General features: G+C 41.8%; 2 protein-coding genes across 2 annotated transcripts in view; one reads left to right on the top strand and one right to left on the bottom strand.

Annotated features, from left to right (window-relative positions):
* Positions 1-1,648: 1,648 nt before the first annotated feature.
* Positions 1,649-8,885, bottom strand: nom1 (nucleolar protein with MIF4G domain 1). Its single transcript, XM_053629808.1, has 12 exons — positions 7,809-8,885; positions 7,348-7,448; positions 7,094-7,231; positions 6,906-6,963; positions 6,357-6,683; positions 5,615-5,725; positions 4,955-5,119; positions 4,498-4,619; positions 4,254-4,386; positions 3,793-3,924; positions 3,383-3,492; positions 1,649-2,193 (listed from the first exon to the last, which is right to left on the bottom strand). The coding sequence occupies exons 1-12, from the start codon at positions 8,739-8,741 to the stop codon at positions 2,031-2,033; spliced, it is 2,493 nt and encodes an 830-aa protein (XP_053485783.1). The 5' UTR covers positions 8,742-8,885; the 3' UTR covers positions 1,649-2,030.
* Positions 8,886-11,995: 3,110 nt separating this feature from the next.
* The window catches only part of LOC128610475 (tripartite motif-containing protein 16-like), a 4,663-nt gene continuing 4,406 nt past the window's right edge, over positions 11,996-12,252 (top strand). Inside the window, exon 1 of the mRNA XM_053629812.1 lies at positions 11,996-12,252. This exon is cut by the window's right edge and continues 593 nt beyond it. The gene's annotated coding sequence lies outside the window, so the exon portion shown is untranslated.

The raw sequence follows: 12,252 nt of genomic DNA, 5'->3' as shown, positions 1-12,252 counted from the left end.
TGTAGGCTATAATTGTCTCCTTAGACTTTCATACTTATATACTTGCAGTGCCCTCCACTAATATTGGCACCCTTGGTAAATATGACCAAAGAAGGCTGTGAAAATTGTCTTTATTATTCAACTTCTTGATCTTTTGTTTTAAAAAATGCACAAAAATACTCTGCTCTCGTGGATGTCAAACAATTACAAACAAACCACACAGGTTTTTCAAAATAATTATATATTTGTTAAATATAAGTGCGCAACAATTATTGGCATCCTTTTAGTCAACGCTTTGCGCTACCTCCAAGATAACAGCTCTGAGTCTTCTCCTATAACGCCTGATGAGGTTGGAGAATACATGGCGAGGGATCTGAGACCGTTCCTCCATACAGAATCTCTTCAGATCCTTCACATTTCGAGGTCCATGCTGGTGGACTCTCTTCAGTTCACCCCACAGGTTCTCTATGGGGTTCAGGTCAGGGGACTGGGATGGTCAATGCAGGACCTTGATTCTGTGGTCAGTAAAACATTTTTGTGTTGATTTTAATGTATGTTTTGGATCATTGTCCTGCTGGAAGATCCAACCACGGCCCATTTGAAGCTTTCTGGCAGAGGAAGTCAGGTTTTCATTTAATATCTGTTGATATTTGATAGAGTCCATGATGCCATGTATCCTAACAAAATGTCCAGGTCCTCTGGGAGAAAAACAGCCCCAAAACATTAAAGATCCACCACCATATTTAACCGTGGACATGAGGTACTTTTCCATATGGCTACCTCTCTGTGTGCTCCAAAACCACCTCTGGTGTTTATTACCAAAAAGCTCTATTTTGGTTTCATCTGACCATAGAACCCGATCCCATTTGAAGGTCCAGTAGTGTCTGGAAAACTGAAGACGCTCGAGTTTGTTTTTGGATGAGAGTAGAGGCTTTTTTCCTGAAACCCTTCCAAACAACTTGTGGTGATGTAGGTGACTTCAGATTGTAGTTTTGGAGACTTTCTGACCCCAAGACACTACTAACTTCTGCAGTTCTCCAGCTGTGATCCTTGGAGATGTTTTATCCACTCGAACCGTCCTCTTCACAGTGTGTTGAGACGATATAGACACATGTTTAGTTCCAGGTTTTTGCCGCACATCACAGCTACATTCCTTAGTCTTACCCATTGTTATGAATTTACTTCATATTTATCTTCCTGTTCCTAATCACCCAGGTGTAAAAAAAAAAAAAAGGGTTAAATATCAATGGGTATATACTTCAAATATCTTTTTCTCATAGTAATTCATAAGGATGCCAATAATTGATACAGACCCATGTTTAACAAATAATTTTTTTGATAAACCCGTGTTGTGTTTGCAATTGTTTGCTATCCATGAGAGCAGAGTATTTTTGTGAATTTTTTAAACAAAAAATCAAAAGGTTAAACAATAAAGACAATTTTCACGACCTTCTTTGCTCATATTATCCAAAGGTGCCAATATTAGTGGAGGGTGCTGTATATATAATTTCTAATCATTAAATTTTTTCTACTTTATTTCACAGCACTTTGAGCTACTACATGTATGAAAAGCGCTCTATACACTCTTTCTCTTTTAACCCTTCTTAAAAGATAACATCATGTTTTATTCAATTCACAACACGTCACATACTCCTAACTTTTATAAAGCGTCTGTTAAATGTTTTATTGAAAAGGTTATAAAACTTGACACCAACAGAATTAGCCATTTTCCAAGTCTGTCTTGTCATTTTGTGAAACACCTTTTTCTTCGTCATCAATAATGAAATATTTAAGAATGAATTTTTGTTAATGTACAGGTTCTACACAGATTATCAGAGTAGAAAGAATATTCAATGTGGTTAATCAGTGTTTCTTGCTTTTTTCCGAAGCTGAGGCTCCTTTTTTAAATGCGGTCGCGGACGCCAAGTGCTCCTTCCACTAAAAATGTAAAAATTTACTGCAGAGCAAAGTCCTAGAAGACACTGTCCTCATTATTCGGGTTGAAGAGCCACCTGCTGGACAAAATCAGTTGAATAGAAAGCGCTCTTGCTCTACAGCCTGAGCTTGGCATCACGCGCCTCCATGGCCTTGACGGCGACCTCTGCCCTCTCGGTGAGCAACGTTCTCTCCGTCTGTGCACTCCGAAGAAGGAAGTGCCTGATGAAGAGCTTCAATCCTTCACGTAGCATTCCTAGCTTGGGAATTCCAGAAATCCTGACCACAGAGAACACACCAAAGCTCAAACTTCACTCATACAGCATTCATTTTTCTATACGAACAGCATCTCAAAGCACTTTTATAATCACCCTGTGATTAACTAGTGGTAAGAGATAACAGGGACTAACTTATTTCATGGTCATTCCTCAACATTAAATATGAGAAAGGTATGCATAAATGGATAAAAAGTAATTTTTTAATTAATAAAAGTGCAATTATGGGCAAATTGCTGTGGCATAAGAGGAATAAAACACCATGTTTTTCTACACCGAAGCGCGTTTAAATCCACTTGAAACTTTCCAAGTTCTGAAAACAATGGATTACAGCATGAATAGGATGACTTCAAGATGAAATAAATGAAGTGAGTCAGGCAACCTCAGGCGTCTGAACTGATGTCATACTTTTAAATGGTCATGCACTTATAAAGCGTGTACGTCTGTGTGATGTCTGCTTATGTGTGTGGAGCTTTACTTCACGCCTACATAGATCAAAAGATGCAGGCTATCTGACGGTACCTCGAATAGTGAAGGCTACAGCAGGGGGAAGAGCTTTCTCTTATAGAGCCCCACTGTTATGGAACAGTCTTCCTATTAGTGTTCGGGACTCAGACACAGTCTCAGTGTTTAAGTCTAGGCTTAAAAATGTATTTGTTTACTCAAGCTTACCCTGACTAGACTTTCTATTACGCTAAACACAGTCCTAATAATCTTATCTCTCCCTCTCTCCTTCTGTCGAGCCACATGATTTTATGGAGATACTAGAGATCCTGATCCTTTCTGCTCTCCGGAACTGCCTGATCCGTTTCGGATGTCCTACCTCTGGATGGAGCTCTCATCTACTCCAATTCCAGACTGCTGGGACTACGGCTGCTTCTAAGGCCAAACAGACTTCATATAAATCCATAATGAACTTTTTCACACTATCTGTTGTTACCCAGATGCGGACGGGTTCCCTTCTGAGTCTGGTTCCTCTCAAGGTTTCTTCCTCTAACATCTTATAGGGAGGTTTTCCTCACCACCGTCACCACTCAGTGTCTCGCTCAGTTGGGATAAATTCGCACCTTTAATATCTGTATACCGTGTTTATATATTTCTGTAAAGCTGCTTTGAGACAATGTCTATTGTAAAAAGCGCTATACAAATAAAACTGAACTGAATTGAATTGAATATTTCGTCTGGAAACTCACCGGCTGAATATCTGAACCAGATCCACCTCCTCAGTCTGCTGTAAGAGTTTGGAGAGGACCTGCCTCAAAAATTTTACCTTGGGTTTATCGAGTTCTCCAAACTCTATGGCCTGAGACAGAGAGAGAGAGAGAGAGAGAGAGAGAGAGAGAGAGAATGAATATCATACATGGATGAAAAGTGAAATCACATATGAATACGTTATACTGGATAATCGAATCATGTAAGTAGTAAACTTATTTCTTTCATCATGATTTATAAGACAGATTGGACATGCCAACCATGCATAAAATAATACAAATGGAAGTACTATAATAATAATTTACATTACAGAATTTAACCACCAAAACCCTGAATCACAGCCGACCCGACGGCCACTCTGAGCAGGGAACGCAGGGTAATCTCAGCCTACCTTGAGGATGGAGAGTGAGAGGGAGTTCTTGGTTAAGAGATGTGTGACCATCTGGACGAGGTTTGTAAAGGAACTGCTCGACAGGGTTGGCAGTTCTTTAAACTTATCCCACAGACAGAACTGGAACGTCATCTAGAAGAAGATTTTTTTTTTTTATTGTTATCTATCAAATTAATAACACAGCCAAAATGATACGAACAAAGCACTAAATTTGATCTGATGACGGTTTACTGCATTTGAGAAATGCAGACGTCTATCCATTGAGATTTTTATATATGCTGTGTGTGATGTTAAATCAGAATTTTTTCCCCCCTTTTATGTACTCTAAGTAGCTTTGTCAGGATTTTTCTTTTCCATCTTTAGCACATCAGTAGTTGAAAGAAAATGATAGTAAACAGAGAATACAGAGAAATTCACCGAAGAGGAAAGGACACAGGATGTGAAACAATTGCTAGCGTTACCTGGAAGTGTCGGTCACGTGCACAAAACTTCTCTGCTAAAACGGCATAGAAGCCGTTAAAGGATTTCTCCTGCAGACAGCAGTCGAGCAGAACATGAATGATATCACGCTCCTGCTGACCTTTCAGACCCAGTCTAGCGAAAAGAAAGCGGAACGAGAACAGGACGGATTGGGCTTTCATTCATCTTTCTTGAAATCCCACTCAAAGAAAGAATCTATTAGCAAAGTGGGAATGTGCTACAAACCTGAGGAGCTTCTCAAAGGCATCCAGATAATCCTCACTGGTCATAATGATGCAGAAGATGTTCCTCCTGACGTCCGTGTTCATGCGCTGTTTGCGTGCCAGCTCCAGCACTTTGGCACTGAACTGAGAGATAAACAGTGACACAGATATCAGAGGCGTCCACAACAAGGTGCTAACAAGAAAATCCTAGCAGACAGAGAGTAAAAAATATTTTTTCAACCACAAAAACCCTACAGTGTATCAGTGAACAAGACGGCTCCATGCTAACATCATAAATCGTAAATAACATACCGCCCTGTACTTTTACTAAAAGACCAGGGACCTTTTTGGTTTCTCAGAATTCACGGAGATAAAATTAACCACTGCCCAAAACAAATATCCAGCATTCACGTCCCACGTCCTTCCCGTACTTTGGTGCTGAAAATGTAAGAGTTAGGTTTGTTGGATCTTTCCCTCACCTGCTCCCCTTGAACAGGCTGCGCTGTCGGTTTGTCGTCATTAATCATGGGCGCTCCACTCCAGGACGAGCCGACAATCCACCAGCGACCAACACGCTGTGCATCCAGAAGATTCTCCAAAGAAACTCTGAGCTTCACATCAGTGCCACTCGCCCGGTTCTGGATCTTCACAAAACAACACCACAATACTACGTAAAGAATAAAGCACTTTATATAAACGAATCAAGTTTCCCATAACAGCTGTGTGATGAAGTGGAGTCACGGTTTCCCCCAAGCCCACCGAGGTTCTTTTCCTATACAAGCGTTTATATAAACAGTCAGAGCTGCTGTTATAGAACATTAATCAACACCTTCTGGCCAATCAGAATCCAGAACCCAACAGAGCTGGGGTACATCAATTCGAACTTTCATGCGTGTTTGTCTAAATGTAGGTAAGTCGACCAATCAGAGTCAAGAATTCAGCAATGCTGTGATAAATACATCTACTTTGGAATGTACATTGATTGAAGTATATTCAGAATGGAATAAACCTCCCCCAGCTCCCTGTAATCTCCTTGTCTAATAAATATTCAACTGGAAAAATGGCTCAAATAATTGTCACGTATAAAATTCAGGTGTTTTGTAGAGAGTTGGTGTCCTCTAGTGGTGAACGTGTCTCACTAGAGAGCGCTGCAACTTCCTCAGTCTCTCCACAGGCTCGGGGTCATAACCTGGAATTTTCCGCATGTCGTTGTTCTTCAGAGCCAACATGGTCTCTAACATGAACCGTACCTGAGAGAGAGAGAGAGTGAGAGAGAGAGAGACACACACACACACAGAGAGAGAGAGAGACAGAGAGAGAGAGACACAAACAGAGAGAGCGAGAGAGAGAGACACAGACACACAGAGAGAGACAGAGAGAGTGACACAAACAGAGAGAGAGAGAGAGACACACAGACACACACAGAGAGAGAGAAAGAGAGACAGAGAGAGGGAGACACAGGCACACAGAGAGAGAGAGAGAGACACACAAACAGAGAGAGAGAGACACAGAGAGAGAGAGAGAGAGAGAGGGAAAGAGAGAGAGAGAGACACACACAGAGAGAGAGAGACACACAAACAGACAGAGAGACACACATAGAGAGAGAGAGAGAGAGAGGAAAAGAGAGAGAGAGAGAGACAAACAGAGAGAGAGAGAGAGAGAGACAAACAGAGAGAGGGAGAGAGACAAACAGAGAGAGGGAGAGAGACAAACAGAGAGAGGGAGAGACAGAGACAAACAGAGAGAGAGAGAGAGACAAACAGAGAGAGGGAGAGAGAGAGAGAGAGAGAGAGTTTGAGAACTTAACCACGTTTGCACTGCGAATGGAATCAGGACTACACGTGCGTGAACGTCAGAACCTGGACACGTTACGGTCCTTACTCTGGTCTGGTCGCTGAAACGTGGTCCCTCTGCGCTGGCTTTGCGCTGGGCTTCAGAGATCAGCTCTTTCAGGCCCAGAGGGTCGTCCTTCCTCAGGGAAAAGCCCACGTTCCTCAGCAGCAGCAGCATGAGCTCCACGTCCTGCGGCGTGAACGACGACAGCAGCCGCTTGAGCACGTCAAACAGCAGCAGCGAGTGGACCACCTGGAAGTTGTACATGTGCGCCATCATAGAGGCCAGGTTAGAGCTCTCTTTGCCCGTGCTGGATCCGTCGCGCTGCGTCTCATCGAAACGGCGTACCACCGTCTCCAGGAAATGAGCGCCGACCTGAGAGACAGAGAGAACATCTAGTTCCTACACGGGTGAACGACATGGCACACGTCCATAATCGATAACAACGACGAACGATGGATTCAAGACTAATAAATGAAAAATTGCTGGCGTTGGCAAACTGCTGTGATATAGGAAGACTCTTGTCTCTCACAGGACGTTATATCAGCACGGAGTGTCTATGTTCTTATTTAACAATCTGACAGCAAAACATAGTACCTCCAGTCCAACCGTGTGATGCAGGACACTGACTAACAACATGTGCTCCATCAGCAGCCTGAGAACAAAATACGACAATAAACACTTTTACTACTGAGCGTTATTAGGTATCTACTACTCTACTCTAAACACTCCACAGTACTGCAGCTTCTCATCCTGTCTGTGATGAAGATAAGATGAAACGGTACCTGTCGGTCATCAGTGCTGGAGTGACGCAGGCGGAAATCAGAACCTCGGTCAGCGCGTCGTTCATGTCCTTCCTGCTGTTGCTCATGTACATCTCCTCCACCTGCCCGCTGATGGAGCCCATGTTGGGTTCACTCAACCTGCCAATCACAAACAGAGTCAGTCATGTGACCTGTAACACAGTCACATGTGGTGATTATTTCGACCCTCGCGCCGCACGACCGGTTCCAGTTGGATCTCTGGGACGCACACGTACCTGTTTATTAGACCTTTCAGGTTGCGTTTGAGGCGCTCCAGCTCAGCTTTGCGCTTACTGTCGGCCGCTTCACGGAGTTGAGGCGGGACGTATTTACCGGTCTGGATAAACACAGCAGATATTAGAGCGTGAACGGCAATAACACACAGACGCGTCACATTAAGGGGATATTTTATTCCCTTGGGGAAGCAATCGTTCACAACAAAATTGATCAGATTTTATTTTTAAAAAATATAAGTTAGGTATAAAGGTTACTCGGTGTATGTTATGAAGCATGCTGTGGTACTGCGTCATTTCATTTAGAAGAAAAAAGTCAGGGATGCACTGCTTTCTTTCAGACAGAGTACATGTTCTAGTAGTCATTATACACGGGAATATATCACCTGGATTATGGAGACTAGAACAGAGAGAGATTAATCAATTATGTAAATACGCGTTAGTTAGAGAACATATTGACTTACAGAAGATTTCTCTTGGGAATTCCCTTCATCTTGCTCATCCTCTTCTTCTGATGCATTTTCTCCCTCTTCCACCTCTTCCTCTTCCTCTCCGTCTTCTTCCTCTTCCTCCTCTACTTCTTCTTCTCCCTCTTCCTCTACTTCTTCTTCTCCCTCTTCCTCTAGTTCTTCTTCCTCATCTTCCTCAATCTCCTCAGCATCCTCCTCATCATTTTCTCCCTCCTCATCACCAGTGTCTCCCTCCTCATCATGATCCCCGTCCTCTTCCTCCTCGTCCTCACCGAGCTCCTCTAACTTCTCCAACCTGCTCTTCGCTTTGGCCGAATCCAGCTCCTCATCGCTGTCGTATAATCCAGACCCTCCAGGCTCCAGAATGCCCAGGATGTAATCGAGACCGTCGCTGATGAAGGATTGCGGAAGGCTCTTTTTGTTCCTCCTCTTATTCAGACCGAGGCGTTTCTCCAGCTTCTTGATCTCTCTGTCCTCCTCCTCATTGGCTTCCATCAGAGCTTTCTTCCTCATCGTGTGCATTTTAACTTTCTTTTCAGGCTGAGGTGCTGTTTTCTCGAAATGCACTCTTCTTTTAGGCTTCTTCTCCTGGTCACTGAGCTCAGCAGCAGCAGGGGTTGATTCGGGTTTGGTTTTTATGGCTGGTGGAGTCTTTTTTGAAGCAGCATCCACACTGACTCTGTGTTTAATCTCCTCTGCAGGCTGCTTTACCTTCATCTTTTTCTTCTTCTTCACCTTCCGCTTCTCTTTGCGCAGTTCTTTACGACTTTTCCTCTTAGCGAGCATCCCCACGTGGCCGTGTGACTCGGATTCATCGTGTCCTCCTTCACTTTTGACAAAGTTCTGGACAGAAACCATGAACTTGTGCAGCTTGTCTCTGGACTGTTTTCCTCTTCCGCCTTCTTTTCGGTGGAATTTAGGCTTCATATTTAGGTTTTATATATATACACGCGTACAAGAAATACTTTTACCGTTGTGTTAAAGGTGTTAGTGCTGCACATGAAAGGGAAAAATGTACGGTACAGACCACAACATAGCACACGCATGAAAGATGGAGGCGGCCATCTTTGTTTTTTTTCTGCTTCCGCTTTCTACTTCTTCGGCACTTCGTGCTGTTTTCGGCTTGAGAGTTTACACCGCCACCTGCCGGATTTAATGTGTTACTGTGTAATATACTGTCCCTGGATAGATGGATTGAATGAAGAATTATTTATTGTAATCCCTTCTGGAAAAAAAATAAATAGAAACCATCACAGAAATTCACATGGTTTCCACTACAAATATCATTACAAGCCATCAGTTAACCATTAAAATCATTACCATTATTGGCCCTTAATGGTATCTACTAGATATAAGATGCCACCAATAGAAGGCAACAAATTACCAGTAGAAGCCCACTGGGACCATTACAGTTTCCATTAAAACCAACACAATTCCCATTATAACCATTAAAACCATTACACATTATATGAGGGTTTCCATTTTTTTTTCTTCAGCATGGATGATACTTATGCGCATGTGTAATGTGCAATAAACATCTTGTTTAAATTATTCACAGGGTAGGGAAAGAGATTTTAAATAATAATAATTTTAAAAAATGAGCACAGGAGCTCCTGTACAGAAATAAATCAAACATGATGACTATGAGAAAAGGAAAAAAAAAAAAAAAAAAAAAAAAAAAAAAACAATCCAAAAGTTCTAGCTGAAAGAAGTGATTAGTGTGACCAAGCACTAAGGGTGCAGCAATGTTCATTGCCATGGAAACACTGTTTGAGATATCAACATTTACTTCGCAATTTAGTATCAAAAAGGTCATAACATCTCATAACATTTTAGTAAACACAGGCTACTGCCAGCCTTAACCAATGCCAGACAGCACACCTTGGGGTCCTGTCCAACCCCCCCCCCCCCCCCCTTGGGGCCACCAACCACTTGACTGATTGACTGTGTTGCCATGGCAACACTGTTTTAAGATAGATGTTTAAGATTAGCATTGTGTATATCGCGACATCATGCCGACCAATTTTGGTTTGAATCTCATGAACCCTCTAAGAGGAGTATGTAAAAACGCATAAAATCCAAAATGTCTGACTTCGTCTTGGGCAGAGTTTATGGATGTGATTGTGAAATTTGTCTGCCTTAAGAAGACCCAATTGCCTACCAAATCTAGTTCATGTACGTGACACTGGATGCCAACAGTAAAGTAAACTGTCACACCCAGGGCCAACGTTTTTTGGTCCCAGACCCAGATGGCCAGCACATCTGATGCAAAGTTTTCTATCCCCTCAAAAATGCAAAACTATCAATCATCATCCTAACAAATACAATTGGTCTGGGGCTGTAATGGTGAATGAATGACAATCCTACTGATCCAGCGCTCACACGTGTGTAATAAAATAGTAACTAATTATAACTTGCTAATGAACGCCAGTACTGCATAAGCTAGGTGTACCTAATAAAAAGGCCCCAGAGTGTATAAGGATGTTATATGAAAAAAATGTTTTGGGGCTTTTATTGTCACAATTAAAAGAGTACAATCACATGCAGATCATTCATCCACCGACTTTTATCATTCAAGATAAGAGCTGTATATGATAACCCTTAACCCGAGAGAGCTATAATAACTCTAGTGCACCCGACTTAGCGTCACACGGAACCAGGAAATTCTGATAGATTTAGAAACTTTGGCACATTGAACAACGTGTTAAAATGTTATAAAGTGAACGCTAAACCTTTAATAATGTTTCGCCTCTAAAGAAATCACTTCTGTAAGTTGTACCAAATAAGGAATATTTATATAGTATTTATAACTATATAAATAGTATAGTATAGTATTTCTTACAGGTTATGCAGGTGAGGTCAAAAGTTTAAAGACATTCAACCTGTACTGTATGTTTTTACAACTCCAGGCATTTCCTGTGTGTTAAGTCAATTAGGCTGTCTTTATTTACGTTATTTCCATAAGAGGTCATTTCTAAATGATATAGAAGACAGATTTATTTCAGCTTTTATTGACTTCATCAGATTTTCAGTGTACACACACTGTATTAGTATTTGGTGGTATTACCTTCTAATTGCGTAACTTGGATCAAATATTTTGGTAGCTTTCCACAAGCGTCTCGGAATAGTTTGTGGGCCTCCTTGCTCAGATCAGACACGCTTTTTTTCCCTGTTCAGTCCAGAAATTTTCCATGAGATTCAGGGCTTTGTGATTGATTCTGACTCACTCCAATACATTCTCTTTGTTGTCTTTAAGCCAATTTGTTACAGCTTTGGAGGTCTGATTAGGATCAGTGTCCTTGATGTGCATTGATGAACAACCCAGTTCCAGGTTTTAACTTTTTGGCTGACTTGAGGTGCTGCTTCGTTATTTCTAGATAATCCTCCTCCCTTGTGAAATGTATGGTAACATGAAATGTATGGAGATGTGAAGATTTTTCTGTGAATGCCTTTAACTGGCCTCCACTGCACTAAAATTCTTGTGTTCTAGCTTGCATTTATTTTAGGGGTGTGGCTTTGGTTTTGAACAGTGAACTGTTTGAACTTGGAATATTAAAACTCTACTATACAAGTATGTGGACATTTGACGACCGAACAGCCCATTCCATAACCCATATGTATATGTCTCCTTTTTTTGCTACTATAACAACCTCCATTCTTCTGAGAAGGCTTTACACTAGATTTTGGACCATGGCTGTCGGGATTTGTCCGCGCACTCCACATAGCACATGAGTTTGGGAAAGAAGGCCTGGCGTGAAGTTGGTGTTCCAGTTAGTTGACATCGGGGCTCTGTGCAGGACACTCAAATTCTTCCACACCACCCTTGGGGAAAAACAAAAAAGTCTTCATGGTGCTCACATTGTGCATAGGGGCACTGCCATGCTGGAACAGGTTCGGGCCTCTTAGTTATAGTGAAAGGAAATCTTCATGCTACAGCATACAAAGACATTCTATATAACTGTATGCTTCAGACTTTGTGGTAACAGTTTGGGGGAGAACCACTTCTGGGTGTGGTGATCAGGTGTCCACATACTTTTGGCCATGTAGTACAATTAGCCAAGCTAAATTGTGCCAAAATCAATAAATTACCTTTTTTTTTTCTTTCTCAGAATTTGGTGTGTGTGTGTGTGTGTGTGTGTGTGCGGGGGAGGGGGGGTGCTTCATCAAAGACCTGTGAAGCTGGGTTTCACATTGTTGGGATTTAAACTCTATTAGAAGAAATGCTCTCACTTTATGGTCAAGTTTAAACTGGGAGTCCAATGACTAACCCTTTGATTAAAGTGAAAGTGGAAGTGCTTGCTCTTATTTTCTTACAACGGGTGAATAACCATAGCAGCAATTAACCTTTAAATCATGTTTGATAATTTTTAACAAATAATGTGACACACAGACATATTAACCCGAGACGGTGTCACACATTGGACCCGGAAGCTTTTTC

The sequence above is a fragment of the Ictalurus furcatus genome, chromosome 7 (genome assembly GCF_023375685.1).
Source record: "Ictalurus furcatus strain D&B chromosome 7, Billie_1.0, whole genome shotgun sequence".
Taxonomy (NCBI): Eukaryota; Metazoa; Chordata; class Actinopteri; order Siluriformes; family Ictaluridae; genus Ictalurus; species Ictalurus furcatus.
The sequence above is the reverse complement of the archived record's forward strand: the minus strand, read 5'-3'. Positions and strand labels throughout refer to the sequence as shown.

Coding starts and splice junctions, on each gene's coding strand:
- nom1 (XM_053629808.1), bottom strand. CDS start 8,741: ATGAAGCCTAAATTCCACCGAAAAGAAGGCGGAAGAGGAAAACAGTCC. Junction 4,620..4,954: donor AGCCTGTTCAAGGGGAGCAG/GTGAGGGAAAGA, acceptor TTTATCTCTCAG/TTCAGTGCCAAAGTGCTGGA. Junction 3,493..3,792: donor TCTCACTCTCCATCCTCAAG/GTAGGCTGAGAT, acceptor TCTCTGTCTCAG/GCCATAGAGTTTGGAGAACT.